The sequence below is a fragment of the Meles meles genome, chromosome 6 (assembly GCF_922984935.1).
Source record: "Meles meles chromosome 6, mMelMel3.1 paternal haplotype, whole genome shotgun sequence".
NCBI classification, from domain to species: Eukaryota; Metazoa; Chordata; class Mammalia; order Carnivora; family Mustelidae; genus Meles; species Meles meles.
In genome coordinates this window covers 77,267,101-77,290,753 of record NC_060071.1, presented here as the reverse complement: position 1 = coordinate 77,290,753, position 23,653 = coordinate 77,267,101, and the positions used below count along the sequence as shown (strand labels likewise).

At 46.2% G+C, this 23,653-nt stretch overlaps 1 gene segment (V, D, J or C); it reads right to left on the bottom strand.

The window, feature by feature from the left end:
- Window positions 1-578: 578 nt before the first annotated feature.
- LOC123944268 overlaps window positions 579-23,653 on the bottom strand; it is a 426,074-nt gene continuing 402,999 nt past the window's right edge. The window contains 4 exon segments of the C gene segment in view: window positions 579-1,125; window positions 1,788-1,895; window positions 2,606-2,650; window positions 4,128-4,382. Of these exon segments, the coding sequence occupies window positions 1,789-1,895; window positions 2,606-2,650; window positions 4,128-4,382 (407 nt within the window).

The window sequence follows — 23,653 nt, the reverse complement described above, 5'->3', positions numbered from 1 at the left end:
TATTCAGGCTGGGGGGAGGGGGGCAATAGAAAGTCTGGCTAATCTTCACTCCCTTCCCCTGCTCTTAGACTGGACACCCCAAAGTTGGGGCATTGGGTGGGACCCAGGCAGTGGACTGGTGGGTGGTCCCCAGCCATGAATCTGTAGGGGCCATGCACGGTTTCAGTGAGAATCCAGTCTGAAAGGAAATGGTCCCGGAGGGCAGGAGACAGTGGGTGGCATTTTGGGGATGCTTGCTGTGTGGTCCCTGCCTGCCAGATTTCCACGGCTAGTCCTGATCAGTCATGGACATGGGCCTCCTACTATGGGTGGCCCAGTGGTGCGGCAGGAAGACAGAAGAGCAGGGACCTCAACTTTTAAGTGGGTTTGCCTGCCCCCCGCCCCCCCCCCCAGCTCAGCCTTCTAAGTGGAATTTTTTTTGAGGTTGTTCCAGGATGAGATTGACTTCAGCAGCTTGTTGAATTAGGCACCCCGAGCAACATAGGACAAACGCCTTGGTTTCTTTCTGCCCAGTCAGGGATCAATAGCAAGCCGAGCATACGTGACCCTGACCAAACCCAGTCAAACAGGAGCACATCTGGGCTCTTCCAAATTGCCTTTAATGAAGTCATGGGTAGCAGGATATACAACGCGGCTCAGATACACAGCATAGCAGGGTCTCTGTAATAATTTCCCCCACATCTTGGAGAAAAGGGTATACGTATTTATGAACATTATTTAAAAAAACGGACTCCTCACAACCTTCTCTGGGAGCTAGAGCCCAGGAGGACCCACTGGGGGTTCCTCCGAGGATAGGGGACAGGGGATGTAAGAGGCAGTCTCAGGGGAGGGACAGGGAGTCTCTCCGCAGTGGCCCCCGACTTTGCTGGGAGCATCCAGTGGTGACAAGCAGCAGTGAGAGAACTGAAGGGGTAGAGGCAGGTTTGGCAGCTCTTCAGCACCTTGATGGTGAGTATCTGGTGGGATCTGGCTGGTGGCCATTGCCAGTGGGGCCAGAGGGGCAGAGGGAGCCTTCTTATCCATTCAGGGGAGCAGACAGTCTGCCTCTCTGCTTGAAGAGGAGGAAGAGGTATGGTGGGAAGCCCGGAGCGAAGGAGTGCCAGGCGCTCTCATGTTCTTGGTGACCTGGGTTGAGGAAGCACAGTGGTTAGGGCGGACTACCAAGGAGACAGAGTCAGGACAGTTAGGGATGTGGATGGAAATGCCTCCATTTGTAGAGTTCTAGGAGCGAACGGACACTGGACTTCCTGTTGATGGTGGTGGAACAGGAGGCACTTGTCAGTAGGATGACAGGGACACGGGGAGAGAGCTAGGGTTAGGGCATAAGAGGCGTATAATGTCTTTGCATCGTACTGGGGGCAGAGGACATGAGGAAAGGAATTGGGGCCCCTGTAAGTTTTGCAGTGAAAGGAGTACAATAGAAGGCATGGGTGTAAATGAGTCTGGGTCCTGAGTTTCTCATATTTTTCCACTCATTAGTGGCTGGCCCTTGCTGTGACTTGGCCTCAATGTCTTTCTTTCCAAAATGAGGAGAATAACAGTTATTCTTCATAATTTATAGGGGAGACATGACTCGGCTGAGGTGCCTCTTGTCCCTCGAGGAGTCCTACCAATGTTCTGGCCACTGTTATTTACAATAGTAACCCCTAACCGGAGAAAGTGGAGGGGTTTGGTGGGCCCCGCTATAGGACCTAAGAGCAAGCCCTGGGGGGAGGTTTGCTTTCCGACCTTGGAAACCCACCTCGAGACCCTCAGAGCCCTCCCTCCCACCTGAGATGCCTGCTCACCTCAGCGGGACCACAGCCGCAGCGTCATGAACAGGTTAAACCCAGCCACTTTCAGGAGGATGACACGCAGCCCGATCACGAGCAGGTTTTCGAAGTTTAGGTTCATATCTGCCAAACAAGAGGTTATTGGCATGCACATCTCTTCCTAAGCCTATTTGTATTATTCTTTTCAAAGGAAAACATGAGCTGCACTCAATCCTTATTTTATGTCGGTCTCCCTCAAGAGTGGGGATGGGGCAGGACTCAGAACTCATTGTAACCCCCTGGGTCTGGGCCCCCGGGTGACTAGCAGGCACCTGGACCCCAAGAGGGACGATTCAGTGAAAACAGTTCAGATAGAAATGGATGGGCCTGGGGCAGGTGGCCAGGAGTGGTGGGGATCCTGAGAGACGAGACACTTGCCTACAGGGATCCTGCTGCTTTTCTTGGAAGAAGGCAGAACCCCAGTTACTGGCACAGAGGGAACACCCCCTCAGGCGGAGCTGGTGAGTTCAGGGCCCTGCACAAGCCAGTTGGAAATGTCACAGTTGGGCCACCGAGAAACTCTCTTTGGTTCTCCAGAGCCCTAGGAGTGAGTCATGGGGGTCTTGGAAAATAGAGACTCATCCTGAAAGTCCTCAGAGGGGGAAAGCACGTGAGAGATGGTGAGAGGAGCCTGGGGATTCAAGAATATTCTCGTTCTTGAATAGGCCCTGTGATGAAGCCCTTCCCTACTTTGTCCTAACTTCATTCCAGATCCATATATCCCTTCCCGCCTCTCCTATCTAGTTAGGGTGATTGTGGGTACATCTTGAAGCTGGGTTAGACCCCTCTCTTACCTGTTTCAAAGCTTTTCTCTATCAAAATGGCATTACAGGAAAAGTCTAAAAGGAGAAACAAAGACATTTTCTTAGAGTTGAGTGAGCCGACTCTCCCATGCCAGACCTTCTAGGATTTGGACAGATGAGCCTCTGTCTATAGGTTTTCCATGAGCTCTCCTGGAGAGATCTGGAAGGGACTTGTCGCCTATGGACACCCGCTGGGAGAGCCCTGGCTTCTGGGGACTACTCCATTCACTTCACAAACGCTGCTTGTGCAAAGGACTTGTCACCCGACACAAGGCCACAAGGAACCATCAGACACAGATCCTGCCCTTGGGTAGGTTCCAGTCTGGAGTCTGAAAGAGGCAGTAAGACACCACACAGTGACAAAGTGCCATGAGGGGTATAGGTGCCCTCTTGTGTCCCGTGGAGTCTCGATCCCTGCACTTCAAATTTGTTCCTTTGTTGTTACCATCTCAGTGGATGGCGCTGTCATTGACTCAGCGGCTTGGGCAGAAAATCCAGCCACCTTCCTTGCTCTCCTCTTTCCTTTGCAGCCCTGCCTGTTTCTCTCTTTGAATCTGAAATTGTGTTGGCCACTCAACTCCCTTATTCCCCCTGTCCAGGCCCCCGTCATCTATCTGTGGCAATGGCTTCTTTTCTGATTCCACTCTTGGCTCCCACAATCCATTTTCCACTTGGAGTGCTTTTTTAAAAAATTGGATGTCGTTCTCCTACTCAAAACCAATCAATAGCTCCTCATTGGACTTAGGAGGGTGGCTGCCCGCTCATGACCTAGCAGGCCCTGTGATGAGGCCCTTCCCTACTTCGTCCTTCTCCTGTCCTCTGTTCTTCCCCTTCCTTGCCGTGCCCCTGTGTCAGGCCTCCACAGGCTCCCCCCTCTACCCTTGGCACGGCTGCTCCCTTCTTCTCCTTTAACTCTCATCTCACCTAGCATTTCCTCAGAGAGCCCTGCCCAGACTCTGTCCCTAAGTTGGCTGCTTCCTCCACCCCCAAGTTAAAGCACATGTTACAATCCGAAGTTCTCTAGATTTCTGCTTGCTGATGGATGGCCTCCCCCAACTATAGTGGAACTTGCTAGGGGAAGACCCCTCATCTGACTTACTTACTCCTTCACTCCAGCCCCTGGCACATTGTATACGCACAACCAGTGTTTGTTGAGTGAATGAATAACTGGCTGAGGCTGGCTCTTTGGCAGAGAGACAGAACCAAGGGGAGGTATCTTGGAGAAAGGCATTAGAAGGGGCAATGAGGGGGCAAATGGCCTGAGCAGAGGCAGGGAAGTGGGAATTTGGGGCAGGTGAGAAGTCAGTGCCCTTCCCACCACCTTCTCCCCATCTGCTCTTTGCCTAGGACATCCTGGGACATGCCAGGATGGAGCTCCCTGGTCCAGGAGTGGAGGGGCTTTGCTGACAGTGGATGAGGCTGAGACCACCCATCAGAGCAGCTTTTAGGGGAAGAACCAGGCGTCTCCCGAGTAGGGAGCCTCAGCTGGCACAGGCACCGAGGCTGCTCTCACCTGAGCTGGAGTAGAATTCCTCGTTGAAGGTCTCATTGCATTTAAAATCAGTGCTGGTGCTCCAGGCCAGGGCCCCATTGCTCTTAGAATTCATCGACCACATGTCCAGCACGGTACTGTTTAGCCTGATCATCGTGGACTCCGGGGCTTGCTGCTCGCTGGTTTCAGAATCAAAATCGGTGAACAGGCAGACAGAGATCTTACTGGATTTAGGGCCTCTCAGCTGGTACACGGCGGGGTCAGGGTCCGTGATATCTGTGGGCCAAAAGAACCCAGGTTAGGTGATGCTCATTTCCTTCTTTGCCCCAACCCAGGTCTGAGTCCAGATGCCAGTGATGGGCAAGAGCAAGACTCTGTGGGGCTGGCAAGTCACATTCTCAGGCTTTGGGTAGAAAAGAACATTCTGGAAACCAGTTCTAAGTGGACTGGAAGTCGGGGTCAGGCAAAAGCCACAGGTCCTGGCCAAGAGGCCAGGTTCTCAGTGGAGGCTCTCTGGCTGGCCCTGCCTGGCATTCAAGGAAACCAGAAATGCAGGGCTCCTTAATGATACTGTTCATTCTTTCACTTAATAGGAACATCTTCCAAAGCACAGTGGGACTAGTAAGCAGCAACACTGCTCTGAGAGGACAAAGCAAGCCTAGAATAGAGGCCCAGCAAAGCAAACCATATGTCTAGGAATCAGGGGTGGCCTCCTCCAAATTAGGCTGGGTGTGGACAGCAATTGGAGGTTTATTATCGGCTGGCATTAAGATGAAAGATCGGGGGGGGGGGGGCACCTGGGTGGCTCAGTGGGTTAAACCGCTGCCTTTGGCTCAGATCATGATCTCAGGGTCTGGGATCGAGTCCCACATCGGGCTCTCTGCTCAGCATGGAGCCTGCTTTCCCCCACCTCTCTCTCTGCCTGCCTCTCTGCCTACTTGTGATCTCTTGCTGTCAAATAAATAAATAAAATCTTAAAAAAAAAAGATGAAAGATCGGTCACATCACAATGAGGAGATTTCTCCTTGGTAAAAGTTTTAGACATTAAGTCGCAATACCTGCCTCCCAGTCCTTGTTCTACCATTCATTAGATCCAAGGTCTTGAGCAAGGCACATCCGCTCCCTAAATATCAGGAATTTCATCTGTAAAATGGAGACGTTGCCTCCTCCATGGAAAATCAAAGGGGGAGTTTCTCTCTATAGAATTACAGTTAACAAACTATAAAGCACTGAATCGATGAGAGTAACTGTAGCTCTTGATAATGCCGGGATATTGCCATGATAATGTACTACTGAGTTATACACAGTCTGTTTCTACTCTTCACCCCCAGGAAACAGGGGTCAATGGAGGCTTTTCCTTAGAGCTGAGAATTGTTCTTCAGTATTTCTGTAGGATTTTGTGTGTTTAATGTAACCCTCGTTGTTTATTCTTTCAGATCTCCTGCCTTTACAAGAGGAAACAGAGGTTTGCTGGGAGGGTTAACACGCTGGGGCCACCCAGAGAGTTTACAGCAGGGTTGGGACTAGAGTTTCCTGCCCCTGTGGTTCTCTGCTCCCACGGCTCCCCACCCTGCATGCAAGGTTTCTCAGACCAGGGGTGCACCCCACTTGTGAGGCCAGCCAGGGTGGTCTTGGTAATGCAGACTTCCAACTGGACCTGAAACCAGGGACACCAGCCTTTGGCCTGGTCTTGGGTTGCTGAGTCAAGGCATCCCCAGGGTATCAAGTCGAGGGTGTGGGGCTGTCCCTGGAGCAGCAGAAGAGGGGTGGGTACATGGTCCCATGTGAGGGACATCCAAAGCTCTGGCCCCGAGGGATTCTGCCTGTTCTTCTCCAATGTCCCCATATCTGGGGCTGGGGGTAGGGTCTGACATCACTGTGGATTAAGGCCCTAGGGCATAAATCTTTTTTTTTGGGCATAAATCTTTTATAGGGAGAGAGAGAGAGACAGAAAGCCATTATATGCCACCAACATACCCCAATGGGTTTGTTAGTCCTTGGTGGGAGTCATGGATGAGACTGGGAATGGAGATGTGGAAGGGTATGGAGGTGCTGAAAGAATGTGGCCTTAAGGAGAAGGTAGAGGGTAAGGTGCCACCAGTACAGTTTGGGCTTAGAGGGGAAGAGGGATTGCTGTGGGGGTCTGATGTCCAACTCTGAGTTGTGGTTAAACACTCAATCAAGTTCTAGAGCCACTAAGTGTCAGGCTGGAGAAAGTCTAGCATGCTGTCTTTAGCTACCTATTTAAATTAAAATGGCTATTTAAAATAAAATAAAATAAAATATAAAAATATATAAAATATATAAAAATAAAATAAAATAGAAGTGGCTATTTAAATTAAAATGAATGAAAATGAAATCAAATTAAAATTTAATTAAAAATTAAAACTTCATTTTAAGAGTGTTGTAGCTGCCGTGTTGGACAGTGCAGGTTGATAGAACACTTTGATCATCCCAGAAAGTCCTGTTGGACAGCATTGGTCTGGAGAGAGCTATGCTACAGAATATGAGATTTTTCGAGGAAAGGTACTGAGGGCTGATTGTGCGCCTTAAAAACCATCTTTAAGTTGGTGGGGATGGGAGGGTGACTCCATGAGGGAAAGGTCAATTTTTGCTCAACTTCGCTAGTGAGAAATCAACATGAAATAGCAAATCAATGAAGTTAGAAGACTTGAGATGATTTTTGCTGCTCCCAGGTCTCATTTTTACCAAGACTTCATTCATTTTGGGGCTTCCCTATCTGCATTTTTGCTGTTGTTTCTCCTGTCCAGCTTCCTTACCTCTGATTTCCTCTCTTGCTTCCCTCTCTACCCCCACTGTCTCCCCATTCTCTTTTTTGAGCTCATCCTCCAAAGTACTTGTCTAAAACCTAGAGCTGATTGAATCATTTTTGTTCAGAATACTTCAGGGACTCCCTAGTGCCCACAGAATAATGTCCGAATTTCCTGGCATGACATTCAGGGACTGTCATGATCTGGAGAGCTTGAATTTTCTTCTCTCAAGTCCTTTTTTGTGCTCTAAATGAATAGAGCTTCACCTGCAGGCCCACAGGAAGAGTTTTCAGGTGAAGGCCTACTCATCTAGGGCACATAAGGGACTTGAGAGAAAAAATTCAAGTTCACCTAGTGTCTGCCATGTAGTAGGTGCTCAAGAAACAATTGTTGGATCATAAATCGCCTAGTAACCAGCAGATTTGCAAAATTTCCTGCTTATCAGAACTTTTTGGTAAAAAAAGCTGGGTACTGATCCTTAAACTTGCTTTGTTTTAAGTCCTTTTACTTCCTCTCCCATGAACCTCTGGCACAACCATCTCTTTTTGTCTGAGGACAAGAAATGAGTCACTTTTAATTTGGAGGTCTTTAGGGGTCCCTCTGCCAGAGCCCTGGGAGGAGAAGCATCCTATCCTGTTCCACCTTAGCAACACCCATCCTTCCACTGATGACATCTCAGACGTTGGCCTTAGCAAGACTGGGTCAAGTTTCCAGTGTGGAAGTTCAGCTCTGCTAGATCCTAACTTTTCATTTTAATTCAGAACTGACTTCAGAGGCATGTGTCCAAAAGCTCTAGTGCTTCCAATGTGTCGAAGCACAACAACAGTGATTCCTCCCATGAAAGCTTCCCTCCCACTTCCCTCCCTCAGTGCTTTGTAGTTAGGTACTAGGAACCCGGAAGTGTTCCCACTTAGCAATCCTGACTCTGGGTCCCACTGAGCCTCTGGTGAGCATTAGGAAACAATGAGCCTGGGTGGACTTACCAGGAGTTATGGAAACTCTGGTTCCTTTGCCAAATTTCAAATGTGAGGCGATACCTTCATACCACACCTAATGTCTCCATTACAGAAACCCTTAGGTTTCTTCTCCTCTGAGGAATGGGGTAACCTACCTTGTAGAGCCTATTGAAGAAGGAGAGGGGAGGTCCCTAGGACATGAGGCATCCATGGAAGGGGCTGGCCCCCTCTCACATTCATATCTGGTCTCCATTTCTAAATTGGATCCCCAGGTTCCTAGTGGCCAGCCTTGGCCCTAATTGTCTGAATTCTCTTGAAGGGTCTAGAATTCATTTTCTCTGTTGTCTAAAAAGACATTTTATTTGCTTTTCCCTGCTTCTGGTTTATTATCAGATGTGTTTACTTAGGCCAAAATGCACATGCCTTATTCACATCCAAGATCATGCCTTTTTTATTGTTGTTCCTTATGCTTGAAAGTCCCCTTCTCTCCAGTCTTTGCCCATACAGATCTTACCTATCCTTCAGGCCTAGTGAATCCTTTCTACTGCATAAAACCTTATCTGTCTAGGCCAACTTCCAGCTGTAAACTCATTCCTCTGAATCTCGATTGTGCCTATTGATGTCATCAATTTGTTCACACCGAAATAGTTTTCAGCTTGCTAAATTTACAGTAGTTATGTCCCTTTAGCTAGTTCTTATCCAATTTGGGAATAGGTCAGTCATCTATCTTAGACTTCTTTGCAGTCAGTCTAACATTTTTTAGAGTGATGGCCACATAGAAAGCATTAGAAAATATCCATTGACGATTAAAGTCAAGTTTTAATGTGTTTGACCTAGAGAAACACAGATTTTCAAAATTGATAGTGATGGCTTTTCCTTTCACAGAGACTTCTATAAGACAATTCACTGTAACACACACAGTTAGCCTCCCCATAGTAAGACTGATACTCCCAAGGAAAGGAATAGAGATACTCACTGGCCCATGGGATTGCAAATGGGACCACCTGGGAAGACTCACCAGCTATTATAGACACTTGGGATCCTTTTCCAAATGTGAGTTTGCCCACAATTCCTCCAGTATTCACACTGCATGTGACACCATTACAGAAACTCATGAAATCTACCTTTTGCTTCAATAGAAGTACTGATCTCCCCCAGGGGACAAGAGAATCCCACTTCCTAGAGTTAGACCTTCTGCTCTTTTGTGTTGAGGATTTGGTTGTTCATCCCTTTTCCTCCTGCCCTATCCTGCTGTAGTACCCTGTGATCTCAATAAACCAAGAATTCAGTAGGGCACAACCCCTGTCCAGGGCAGCGGTATCTTGGATCTTCTCGTGGAGGGCCCAAGACTATGTACTTATCACTTGCCTGATGATTCCTAAAGTCTCAGTCTAAAGATGTTTCCTGCGCATTGAATGCTGGATGGGAGACTTTTTTGGGGATGGGTGAAAAGAACCATTAGGAATTCTATAGAAGAAAATACCTGGGCTCAACTTAGCATCCTGGACAAAGAAGAATTAATTGTCAAGGTTGACCCTTGCTCCACTTTACTTACTTGGCTGGACACTCTGTCTGGTCCCTGCTCCAAAGATTCACACGGTACTCTACTTTATCCCCATGACAGCTAAGGTATTTCTAATATCCTTCTTTACATTAATCTACTGGAACCCACCAGGCTCTGAAAGCACCATCCTAAAAGTCTCCCTGGGTCTTTGTTTCTTAGATTTTCTATTTCCCAGGGAAGCTCTTACCCCTCCCCTTTACAATAATGTAAACCTTTTATAGCAAGGCCTTAATGAAGATGGGGAGAATAATAATAATAATGAAATTATCACTAGAAAAACACTGTGAATAGTATAAGACTGATGAATCACAGGTCTGTACCCCTGAAACAAACAATACATTATATGTTAATAATAAAACAAAAACCAAAAAAGTAAAAAACAAAAAACAAAGAAAGGCTATCATTTATTAATTGCTTGCTATCTGCTGAGCATTGTCTTATATTATCATGATGTGGCTCTTGGCATTTTGATGCTGAGGAAGTAGAGACTTTAGAGAGGGTAGAGCCAGAATTTCCCCCAGATCTGTCTACCTCTCAAGTTTGCTATGAAGGCCATACCATCCTGCCTCCATGCCTTGATATGTCACAAAATATAACTTAGATAGGGGTCAGGGTCACTTTTTCCCTGGGAGAGGTTCAAGACTCCTAACTCTAGAGAAGATTCTGGGAGCAGGTATCCCCCTACCACGTCATTAGCTGAAACAAGGAATGCCATCACTAAGGGCTGCGATAGGCAATAAGAGAGAATTCAGGTTCACCCATTAAGTCATTCCTTCCCCGCAAGGGCACGTCGCTAATTTCCTGAATGTTCTGATTATCTGGTGCTGATACTATAGGCTTTGTTTGAGAGCGCTGAGTATCTGGAACTCTTTCTACGTTTCCGTAAATTATTCTGCCCGGTCTTTCATTTCCTCAATTGGCTCTTGGGACTTCTGTCTTTAATACGAGAAATGGGAATGTTTTAAGTCACCAAGAGAGCTTATAGGAAATGGAAAACAAGTGTTTACTATTCCCCTGAGTTTGCTGTAAATCATTGCCGGTTTTCTCACAGACAAGCCGAGGATTACTTTTGCCCCAGACTCGTGCATGATCGTACTCACATGGGTTCACAGCCAGCCTGGTCCCAGCTCCAAAGGTCAGCTGACTGTAGCTACCAGACAACACAATAGTGGGGCGCTTTACAAGAACTCTAAGCTGGGCAGGGTCAGCCTTCTGGGGGCAGCAACGTCTCCTGTCCCCATGCTTCAGATTCCTACAACTCACTCTTTCCCTGACCCAAGAGAAAAGTCTGGCTCACCAAGTCTCAGTTCCTCAGTTTTTGGTGTAATAAGCCCACAGACCTTTCCCTCACAGCCAGACTGGAGCTGGTCCCGCCTTCTTGGAGGCTGGACACCCTTTCTGGGTTCCACACTGAAAGCGAAGGAGGAAAATTGGAGGTGTCTGAAGAAGAGCCAGGAATTAACTGGGAAATGAACCTGGAGGGGGAATTCAGAGCCCTGACAATAGTTGACAGACCTAGGGGACGGCTATCTCCTGGAATCGAGGCTTGTGCAAGGCTCTTTTAGAAGGCGTTCTGTTATTCCTTGAGGGCAGAGAGAGAGGCGAAAATTGCCAGGGGAAAGGCAGGTTCCACAACGCTTCAACACTTTGCAGAGTTTACCTTCTAGAAACAACGGCAACTTTAAAATCTTTCCCAAATGTGAATTTACCAGTCTTCTTTCCACCCACCTTCCTACACACCTTGGAGCTGTGTACTTCAAAGAAGATTTTGGTCCTAAGGGAGAAGTTTCCTTAGAACAAATGGAGGGAAGTTTCCTGGGTGGTCTCTCAAGTGGAGACGTAGACTTCCTATACTTATCAAGAGAAGTTTTTCCTTTTTCCTGTTAAAACCCACTTGTGCTACTTCCGTATCACAGGCATGGTTCTTACATGCACTGGAACTCTGGTTCTTGAAAAATAGGATGGGTTTCAGGCTTTCCAAATGCAGCCTGGGAGGGAAGAGTCTTTGCTAAAACGCCCAAATGAACAGGTAAAGACAGCGGACGTTTTCCCCAGAGAGATGGGCTTTTTCTCACCCATGTGCATTTGGATGGATTCTATAATCTCCCCTTTTGAAGTCTATGACATCTCTGTCCATTGGGGAATACTTGCTACTGTCTAAAGCAACAGGTTCTGAATAGTTCCTACCTTTCCACTCAGGCCTTCCTTCACTCCCCTAGCCAGAAGGCATTTTTTCAAAACTCATGTTTGGTGACACTTTTGTGCCAGACATTGGGCTGGGCTGTAGAGGTGTAAGGGTGAAGGAGAGAGGGTCCTGGCCTCACCCAGCTTACAGTGCAGGGCGGGATGCATGGAAGTACCAGGGAACTAAGATAGGAGGTTGGGCATGCCTTCCTCTCTGTTCCCGTTGCAGCTTGCATGGATCTCCTCTACATTGTAACACTGAGCCCAGTTGTCTGTTTATACAGGTTTACCTGCTGGGAGATCCTGGATGGCAGAGACTGCCATCTTTCCTTCCTTCCCCTCCTTTCCTTTCTTTCCTTCCTTCCCTTTCTTTCTTTCTTTCTTCCTTCCTTCCTGTCTGCCTGCCTGACTTCTTGCCTGCCTTCCTGCCTTCCTTCTGCCTCCCTTCCTTCCTCCCTCCCTCCTTTCCTCTCATTCCCATCTAGCATAGTGTTTAGAATGTAATAGATGCTTAGTAAATATTTACTGAATAGAAAAGACTTCTAAATATTTTAATTCATTTTTGTTGCAGTCCTGCTGTCTATCTTTTATTAGGACTATTTCATTTCTCTTTTGTGTTCTGTATGGTTCTTTTTTCTAAACTTTTTATTGTTTTTATTCCATTAATTAGGCTTTAAGCTCTTCCTATAGCTCTCAATTAATTATGGAGTTTTGTGAGAGTGTGTCCAATGGCCATTATCTTTGGGAAGTTTTATTTCCCACCTTTCATGAAAACTCAATGATAACAAAAATACATTTTTTGGCATAATCAGTCATAATTTCTTTCCTGATAAAGATCTCTCATCTCAAAAGTATCTAGAAGCAGCAAAAGAGTCTGTCTCAGTAATGATGAAAAGGCCAATACCCACGGGCAATTTCTAGCATTAGAAAATAAACTGCTATTGAGCCAGTGGCTGGAAATTAAAATTTCTAAACATTCAAGCCTCATGAAGAAACATGAGAAATTGGCTCAGAAAGTGCAGATTCATCATCTAAGAAAGCAGGGTAGGGACTTTCTGTGTCTTTGGCTAGAGTCTCAGGTCAGGCACTTACTTGGATGCACCTGGAGTCTTGTTCCACTCCCAAAAGTGAGTGCTCGGCCACCTGTGTCCACACTGTGGTATGATCTAGTACAAATACCTGCCCTCTGCCACCCAGGGTGGCTGCCCAGTCCCCTACAGGTTTACAGCACTCCCTCTTGGGGGAACAGAGCTTTTAAACAGCGTGTTCCAGGAGGCCTGGGTGGCTCAGTTGGCTGACCGTCTGACTCTTGATTTCGGCTCAGGTCATGATCTCAGGGTCGTGGTTCGAGCCCCGCTGAGTGTGGAATCTGCTTGGTTTTCTCCCCGTCCCTAAGCTCCCTTAACTCCCCGCTGCCATTCCCACCTGCTCTTTCCCTTTCCCTAAATAAATACATACATACATACAATCTTAAAAAAAATTAAACAGCCTATCCCATGGTTTTGATGATAAATTTCTCTTTCCATGTCACTTCATGCCTAGTAGACAGTCCTTCTATGTTTCCATTTCCCTCACTGCCATCCCTATATCCTGACAACCTAATTCAATGACTTGGCTGATCTCTTCAGAAATGCCGAACCCTGCCTCAAGGCTGCCACGATCACCATGGCAAGAAGGCTCAGGGTGGGCACACTGAGGACCAATTAGTGGCCTCCCAGGTCTGAGGTCTTCTTTCTCAGAGTACAGGGGGGATGGCGCTCACAGTGAGTAGCATGGAGAACACGAAGACAATAGTCAAGTAGAAGTCGAATAGATTCGAATTCCACTCATAACTCTCTTATTCCTAGCTGTGCGATCCTGGGCACATTACTTACGGGAAGCTCTGTTTCCTTATCTGTAAAGTGGGCATGATGCCAGCTACCTAACAGTAGGATGGAATTGAACATGGAGTGAGAACTTCGTGAAAGACAGTAGTCGCTGGTATATGTCAGGCATTCAGTCAGTAGCTATAATGTAATGATTCAGCAGTTCTCCACATAAAGGGCAAGACATGAGGCTTTTTGCAGCTCAAGGAGCCCCATCCCTGCCCCACACTCCCCTCCAGTACCCCTGAGTGCCCCCACCCTGGCTGAGATGCTCTCACATAGGACAGGTATTTCATGGATCCAGGGGGAAGTGTGAGAGAGAGTCTCAGCCGTAGGGTTGACGGGTGGGGTAGACCCCTTAGCTGCCAAGGAGAAAGTTCTGCTTCTGAAACTGAACCAAGAGTAAATTATTGTTTTTTTTTCCCCAAAACTTGAGGATTTGTCTTCTAAAAGCACTGTTTTGCAAAACTCTTGTTCATCAGAGCCTCGACCATTTCATTAGACCCAACGCCCTGCTAAGTTACTCCCAAACAACCAAGGATTCTTAACGATGGAGCAGACCACATCATGGGCTCTCATTATTACAGTATCCTTCCATAATCTATTCCTGTCTACCACATTTCCCTTATCGAAATGAAGATTTCTCTAATACTCACAGGGATGAACAACAAGCCTGGTCCCTCTTCCAAATGTAAGTCTGTAGCTTCCTCCTGATACACACAGTGAGGAAAGCCTTTGATAAAACCTGTCTTATGTGACCACGATCGACCCACTGCCCCAGTGGTGCTGGGGCAACCATCCAGGAAAAAAACCACTGGTGGACGCTCTGGGAATTGCAGGAAATCTCCTGCAGCCCCTAGCCTTAGAGTCCGGGGTGGGGGTGTCGGGAGCTGGAGGTGAGGGCTGGAGAGTGCTTCACCCTCCTTTACCTAGAACACCCGCACTCTTGTCAGCAAAGCAGTGGGGAGCAACCTCCCCAAACCTCCACACCCTGCCTGCTTCACCAGGTCACTAAGGGTCTGACCCCATTACTCTTCTGTCAGATACAAGGGACTTCAGAAAGGCTGTGAGGCTGGAGGGCCCAGGAGGCTTGATCGTGCTAAAGCCTGTCTACCTCCTTTTCCTGAAATGCTGCTGTCCTGTCTTCCCCCTTCCTTAGCTCTTTAGAACTACCCATTCCTAGGCGTCTTCCTGTGTGAGGCCCAGGGGTTGGTCCCTGCATTTCCCTGGTTCCAGGACAGACTCCAAGTGGGATCCAGGTACTTCCCAGTGACTGGTGCTAGGCCAAAGCATCCAAAGCCCTTTGATTCTTTTTTTTTTTTTTTTTTTTTTTTTTTTTTTTTTTAAGTAAGCTCTATGCTCAATGTTGGATTTGAACTCATGATTCTCAGATCCAGAGTTGCATGCTCGACTGACTGAGCCAGCCAGGTGCCCCTGATTCCTGTATTTCTAATGACCTTGATTCAGACAGGGACTGGCTTTTATGAAAACATAGGACAGAGAAAAAGAAAATCACAAGAGTTTCCATATAATTTTGAAAGAGGGGAATACCAGAGACCATGCTCCCTACTTCAGAGATGCGGAAACTAAGCTCTCGAAGGCATGGACTGGGCCGAGGTCCTGAACCAAGGCGGGAGCTCAGCTGTCAGCTCCTGGCTGGCATGTGCTGCTGGCCTCCAGCTTACCACACTCTGGGCCTACAAAGAGGGCCATGTTAGCAAAGAGCTGTGCAGCTCTGCTGAGCTCAGGGGTGGGACTGGGGGCTGGGGCCTTGCCCCTGCCCTGCACTGCCTGTCCCATGTGGCCCAGGACAGATGCTTGGACCCTGGGCCTCTGGATTCCCCTACAACAAGGCCAAGATGTCCCCAAGGGTCCTTCCACCTCTCATGGTCTGTGGGTCTTTGTTCAGTTGGAAACCCAGCCTCAGGGAAGAGCAGGGCAGACTTTCACAGAGGATGGGAGCGTGGTTGGTAGAGATGCCGAGAGAAGCGGAGGGCGAAAGAAACAAGGAACAGGCAAAGGTCTGGAACAGTGACTGTCTAAGAACCTTAGTTGTGGCACTGATGAATGACATTGTATCTCTCCCCCTCCCTGCCATGGACAGAAGTTGTCCAGCACTGGGGGTAGGCGCAGTGGTTGCAGTGGTTGGGGGTGTCTGGAAGGGGGTCATTCGTAGAGGATGGCCCCAGCTTACTTACTTGGTATAACCATCACTTGGGTCCCCTTCCCAAAAGTGAGTCTGTTGTTCCCATAGCTACACTCTGGGTAAGTGCATTACAAAAAGGTCCTGGGGTGGTGCATGTTCTCATGGACGACACATGGCCTTCTCTGGAGCTCTACAAGCTGGGGACCTGGAAAGACTGATCCGCACATTTTCCCTATAATGCCAGCTCTGAATCTGCCTAACGGGGTTTGGCAGCACCCCCCACCCACCCCTTTTCCTAAACACAGCTATCAACAAACAGCCTCTAGCTATTTCTTCTCTGGGAAAAACAGCCTTCACTAAAGTTTGTGAAAAACCTGCCTCCTATGGAGGCCAGTGGGTGTGTTTCTAAAGACACCAAGGCGGGGGCTAGGGGGTAGGGGGAGCATTTTCTCACCTCAGCGGCCATGCCTGAGAAGAAGGTACCAGTTTTTTGGGGGACATATGCACAAATGTATTGCCAGAAAGAGTAGGAGCAAGAGCATTTCCAGTATGCCGCGCTGGGGCACATGTAAAACCATGCCTCTGCAGGACGCAGTCACCTCTTACTCGCTGGCGCTGAGCCAGAGTCCTGGTGACTCACGCCAGGCTCAGGGCTGTTTCTCTCCTCACAGCGCTCAAGGATTCTGCCAAGGGGGCTTTTTGTCCTCAAGAAAGTCAAACATTTCAGCAGATAACAGACATAAATCCTTTTCCAGAAACACACAGGTAGAATCATGCTTGGTCTCTGCCAGAGCATGTGGATTGACCCTTGTCACCACTGTCCTGTCCCCAGCCAGCGGGGTCCCTGCCAGGCCCCAGGGCATGTGCATGACCACGTACAGTAGCCATCTTGTCACACTCATATCTGCATTGTTATTCGACTTTTAATATATAAGTGGTGTTTCCCTGATGGGACCGGAAGTTCCTGAGAGCAGGGGCTTATGCTTCTTCTTTTGTTTCTTTCTTTGTTTTAAAACCAACTATGGTCCCTGGCTTATTGATGATACCCAGTAATCATTGAATGAGTTGAGCTGATCTTTACTGGGCACAATTATTGGGACAAGGAGGCCAGTTGTGGGAGAGGCTAAAAGCAAAGTATACACTGGGTAAACGTGAGCTTCAAAATTGAAGTCCTTAGGCAGGAAAAAATCAAGCAAGCATTTCTAAGACAGATAATAAGGAGGCAGTGCAAAACCCCAAAGATTGTGAGGTTCGTATTGACCCTCAGCAGAGAGGGGGCAACTGAATGAACAAGCAAGTTACTTGGTTCCAAAGAAAACTCAAGCATTTTTCTCTTAATGTCTTGACATGACACTGATTCTCCTTAAAGGGTAAGAAAAATAACATGGCAGAATATACATATTCTGAGCTTGCAGCATTGTTATGGTCAATAATAACAAAGCAGTAGTAGTAGTAATAATGACATTCTATTATAGTCCATGCTAAATTGCTACATATAAAATGTAAATCCAATATTACAGGTGGGTTTACACATTTCTGGAGATCTGACTTACTTGGGCTGATCAAAAGTTGGGTGCCAGTTCCAAATATGAGCTTCTGATAGCCTGTGCTCACACTCTGACATAACTCTATACAAAATGGTACCCTGTAACTGAACCCTAGTCTGGGATTCCTATGTCACGCAGAGGTCAAATACCAAGCATGTTCCCGCATCTGTGTGCATGCGCCAGAATGGGAGGAGGCGTATAATTTTACTGTTTAACTTTCATTTTCCTAAGACCAGTGGAAGATGACAAGAAATAAGGCAGAACCCAATAGAAGATTCTGCTTTATATACAGTAGATTATATAAAAAATGTTGTACAAACAAGGTCATGAAAATTCAGGTTGAAAAAGTCATTCATATAATTACAGACTTTCAGTGCTAGCCAGGACCTAGGGTAATTTTATGGGTTTATCCATCCTCACTAAGTGTTCAGGACATGCTTCTTGCATTACTGATGTTCACGGATAATAATGCAACTCTATCATTGCTAACTTATCTTCTTATTTAAGAAGGTGCAGACAAGGGGCACCTGGGTTGCTCAGTCATTAAGCAGCTGCCTTCAGCTCAGGTCATGATCCCAGAGTCCTGGGATCAAGCCCTGCATCCTGCTTCCTGCTCAGCGGGAAGCCTGCTTCTCCCTCTCCCACTCCCTCACTCCCCCACTCCCCTTGCTTGTGTCCCTTCTCTCGCTGTCTCTCTCTCTGTCAAGTAAGTAAATAAAATCTTTAAAAATAAGTAAATAAATAGCAGACAAAACTATGCACACCCCCTCAAATAAATCAATGAGAACAGATGTCCCTCAACTGTAATCCAAATCAAGATATTTCATAGAACTTACTTGCTTTAACAAATAGTCTTGTTCCTGTCCCAATTTTGAAGACTGCATTATTTCCCACAGTGATTTTTGCTATGACAAAATGGGCCATTTCCTTCTCCTTCCATTTTTATTCCACAGCTTGGGAAGCAGGCCCAGGGTGCCTATGGGAAGGTGCTAATAATAAGGAACACTTTTTTTTATACTTCCCTAGTAAAATTCATTTGTTTTTTTTCCTGTGTTGAACATATCTCATACCTCCTACCAGGTTCACCAAACACTAGTCACTATTGTATGAAATCCGGGGACCAGAATACCCCAGGCTTTAGTCCCAGCCCTACTTCTCACTGACTTGATGGTGTTGGACAATTCAACCAACCTCTCTGAGTCTTAATGTCCATATTAGAAAAATAAAGAGCTCTGAATTAGATAACGTCTAAGCTCCCTTTCAGAGCAGAAGTTCTGGGATCCAGCAATGTCCAAAGTGCCTTTAATATTGCATTTTATATAACTCACACCTCTGTCAGGCACTTGCAGATCAGTTACACTGGTGACTGGTCTACCTGGGGAAAACACAAGATACAGCGAGACAAAGGGAGAGTCAGGACAAGGGAGTGGTGGCTGTAAGCTCCCTTGTCTTCATGAGGGTAAATGCTCCCAGTAGGCTCTGTACTTTTTGTCTCTTCATGAAAAAGGGAAGAGAATCCTTTGGACATTTGGGGCCTTCAAATCAAGATCTCCCAAAGCTCCATCTCTAAGTCATGGCAGTACTTAAGAATAGAAAAGATAAATTCCATGTTTTTCCTTACTCACTGCGATTGGCATGATCTCTCATTTCTAAGTAAGTCCTGGTACAGGGTCTATGACAGAGTGCAGTAGAAAGAGGAAGGCTTTGAGATCAGAGCCTGGTTTGAATCTAGACTTTTCTACTCACTAACACTGGGATCTTGGGGATTTACTTTTCTGGGTCTCAGTTTCCTCTTCTGTAAAATAGGGACACCGCTCCTTGTTCCATAGAATTGTTTGAGGATAAACAATACCACATGTCACGGACCTAGCACTGCATCCACACACCCTGGGAAGGTAGTTATTCTTTCTGTGTTAAGTTAGATTATTGATTAACAAGATTATTTTCTCAGGGTTATAGAAATATTTGTTTATGAAATAACCATGACAGTATGAGCCCTTGAGTCATATAAACTCTTGGGTAGTATAGGAGTGAGGTCCCAGAAGCACAGATTTTGAATGCTTTGCCCTACTCAGCTCACACTGGAGGAGTCTAAGGCACAAAGAGGCCCAATGACTTGCTCAATGTCACGCCACCAGCTGGGGCCGAGTTAAGAACTCTAGACTGAAACAAGCAGCCCTGGGCTTCTTTCTCTGCACTTCACTGGCTCTTCTTGAACAATGTGTGGTGTAAAGGGACACAATCCCTGGAGTGAATTTGGTATAGCTTATTTGGGGGGCATGGATAAAATGACCTTGAATATCCTCTGCCCCAGTTTGTCTCTGAATCAATGGCCATGGATGTAGAAAGGGTCTGTTAGATCAAGGCCATGCAATTTTCTGCTCTTCTGGCTTTTCCCCTGAGTCAAGCTCCCTTTAGTTCACTTCTGGTGCTAAACACACTGGTATTAGAGCTTCTGCCAGCCTCCTATCTCAGGGAAAAGTCTTAATGGTTGGCTAAATTCCACCGCGGAGAAAATATGCTTGTATAGTCTTGGAATACTTTCTAATTTCTCTGGGTGCCGCAATTCTTAATACATCAGCACTAGATCATAGCTCATTATAAGTAAGGCACAGATGATGCAAATGACATCTCCTTTTCAGCTGATCACTGTCCCCAGAAAACATTTTGCGGTTACCATTTACTCAGCCCCATGTTCAGCCAGATGCCTGTCCCAAAGGCAAGTCTGTCATTTCTCCCAGTCAGTCCCACAGTGTCTGACGCCTCACAAGAAATTCTATCACTTCATCTCTTTTCTTGATATACCCTAATGAGTTAGAAAACACTCAAGATTTCAGATAGCCTCTAAATGTATTCTTGGAGAGAAAAACACCCTCCATTCATAGACTGCTGATGGTAGGGGGGCAAAGAGGTCATGCAGACCTGCTTCCCCATTTAAAGGAGAGAAAACTTGGGTCCAGAGGCCAGAAAATCCACTGTTCCACTGTGAGTTGGTAGCAGAGACAAAGCGCGGGTCTGTTTGATTCCCAATCTAGTTTTTCCTCTCTCCACCACATCCTGGATGTAGCGGCATTTACTTCATTTCTTCTTCCCTTTGGCCTGGAAACTTGGTTTCCTTGGGTGCTTGATTTCTATTAAACAAGAATTTATGAAGCACTTGCTTGGTAAAAGGACCATATTAGATGCTTCCTGGGCTAGAACAAGAGCGTCTATTCTCAAGGATCTTTCAGTTTTAAAGGGAAGATCTTCTCAATAATGAAAGATTCCCTTAGCTGTATGTGTCACAGATTGTCCAAGATTTCACAGCTCAATTTGCAGTATGAAGGCTAAGAGGAATGGGAGGGATGACTGGGGAGAAATTATAGCCAGGCTCTGAACAGGAAGCCAGGCTATTTCCAAAGATACCAGGTTTGTCCTAATCATCTAGGGTGTTTGTCTCTGCTCCATTCTGGTCTAGTGAATTGGTTCTACTGTTATTTCCAACTCTGCTGTTACCTATTTCTTTTTTTTTGGGCCAATTTTCATTTTTAAAAAAGATTTTATTTATTTATTTGACAGTGAGAGAGGGAACGCAAACAGGGGGAGTGGGAGAGGGAGAAGCAGGTTTCCCATTAAGCAGGGAGCTTGACATAGGGCTTGATCCCAGGATCCTGGGATCATGACCCAAGCCAAAGGCAGACGCTTACCAACTGAGCCACCCAGGCATCCCAGCCTATTTTCATCTTTTGTTTCCTCTGGTTATGCATCCTTTTTTTTTTTAATATTTTTTTATTAACATATAATGTATAATTAGCCTCAGGGGTACAGGTCTGTGAATTGCCAGGTTTACACACTTCACAGCACTCACCATAGCACATACCCTCCCCCTATTTTCATTTTTAAATGTCCCCCACGAAGGCTCTGTCTTTTTTTTTTTAATTTATTTGACAGACGGAGATCATAAGTAGGCAGAGAGTTAGGCAGAGAGAGGAGGAAGCAGGTTCCCTGCCGAGCAGAGAGCCCAATGTGGGGCTCGATCCCAGATCCCTGGGATCATGACCTGAGCTGAAGGCAGATGCTTAACAACTGAGCCACCCAGGTGCCCCACGAAGGCTCTGTCTTAAATTCATAGGTTGACTGATAAAACAAGGAAGATGCATCCCTAAGGGTAAAAGTACATGCAGAGTCCTTAAATCAGAGAAGGGCAATAAGGGCAGGAGGGGGCCAACATTTACCTGGAGAGACTAGAAGTGTGGTACCTTTTCCAAAAGTGAATCTGCTGTATCCTACCTCCCCACCATAGTAAACGACCATACCAAAATGGCCTATAGTGTTGGGCTTTGCAACCTCTGATCTACTTAGAGAAGGGGAAAGAAAACTATCATTTATGGAGACTCTATTACATACCAAGCAGGTTAACAACCTACACACATCACATTACCTCATTCAGGCCACAGCTGTGCCATGGGCTTGGATATTATTATTCTTATTTTACAAATAAAGAACAGGCGATCTGAGGCTCAGCAGCTTGAACCAACACTGTACGAAAGACAGAAGTCACCCAGATGCACAAGACAGGTAGATCTTGAGGAGCTACAAGAGAAGAATCCTCCTTCTTGTCCTTCTTAGAGTGAGATTACAGAATTAACCCATTGGGGTTAATTCTTCTGCTAGAGCCAGATGTCAGAACTTTAATAGCAGTGATCCCCCAAAACTCCAGCTCATCCTCCATGACCATTTCTTGAAACATGAAGACATTTTGTCCTCAATCCTTCCCTTATCCCTCTGATATGCTACTCACCAGGCCTGACCAGCAGTCGAGTCCCGCTCCCAAAACTCAACCTATAGCCTCCATCGTTCCCACACTGTTTCCTAGTCAGCCAAAAACACCCACAAGTCCACGTACTCTTCTCATACCCCACACCAAGAGGTAGGGCCCTTTCACCTCCAAAGAGGGCTCCATCTTCCCTTTCTTTTCATATTCCACAGAACACACAGGCCATTTGACTGAAATTTCGGCATTTATTGTGCAACACTTAAAATGAAGTCTCTGTCTACCACATCTCTGCGTCTATCCCCGTCAAACTCGTGATTTTCAACTCTATATATGCAACAGATAAATCTAGTCCTCTGTTGTCTCCATTGCAGTCATCCATTTTTAGATTCCTGCCATAGTGTCTCTCCTCATTTTAACTTCAATCAATCTGAAACTTCAGGGACTAACATCCAAATCATTATGAGTGACAGCTTCCTGTTCCCTCCAGTCGACTTGTTTTGAGGGTTCAATGGCAGCCTTGTTACTGACTCAAGTCCTGTTCTGCCCGCAAAGCTGAGTGTCTCGCTGATTAAAGGACACCCTGTCTACTTCAGCTCTGGTAAAAAACACCACTTATCCTTTGCATATCTACTGTTTTCCACTGGCCTCACGAGCAATATCTTGGCTTTCTCTTCTATTGAGAAAGAACCCAAGTCACACAGAACAATACTATCAGAATTTTAAAGGACGGCCGTGGTTATCCTTCTCCCATCTCTGTATTTAAATATTCTGAAAATAGCCAGAAAAGGCCTATTCTAGCCCATCATGTGCTTTGAATATTACAATCAGAAAGGAGATGACTAAGGAAAGAGAAATGCTTGATAATTTAGACTTACTTGGGGTGACTTGGAGCCTTGTTCCAGTTCCAAAGGTAAGTTTTTGGTTACCCCCCATATTCACTGTAATTCAGGCCTTTATAAAATCACTTCCTTTCTCCTGCCATATATATTTGGGTAACATTCGAGTCACTATACTTCTGTAGAAGAGAGAGTTGTTTTTACCAATGCCTATGGCTACAGATCACATGAAAATGGCGATTGTACTAAGAACCTTCATATATATCCTACATATATAATTCCTTGAAAGAATTATACCAGCTGACCTAGTCTTTCATTTTTGTTCTGAAGACACATATTATTTTACACGTGTACAGCATTTAATAATTTATAGACTACTTTCAAATACATAATCTTATTTTAGTTTTAAAATTACCTAGGTGAGGGGCGCCTGGGTGGCTCAGTGGGTTAAAGCCTCTGACTTCGGCTCAGGTCATGATCCCAGGGTCCTGGAATTGAGCCCCGCATCGGGTTCTCTGCTCAGCGGGGAGCCTGCTTCCGCCTCTCTCTCTGCCTGCCTCTCTGCCTACTTGGCGATCTCTGTCTGTCAAATAAATAAAATCTTAAAAAAAAATTACCTAGGTGATATTAAATATTTTCATTGTACAGGTGAAGACATTGTGGCCCAGAGGCCCTAATCAAACCAGATTTAGAACAGGCTCGGCCAAACTTTCTGCCTTTTTCTTTAGGACCAACTCTCTGATCTTTTCTTTTCTCATGCCTTTTCTTTAGGACCAACTCTATTCTAGTCTGTTATTTTTGGTTCATCTACATGACTATTTTTCTCCACAGCAAGATCTTCCTATCCTCTTTAACATTTCTTTCTACATCAAAATGCACTTAAGTTTGCATAAACCATTAATTTCTTGACATTTGGGCCCTA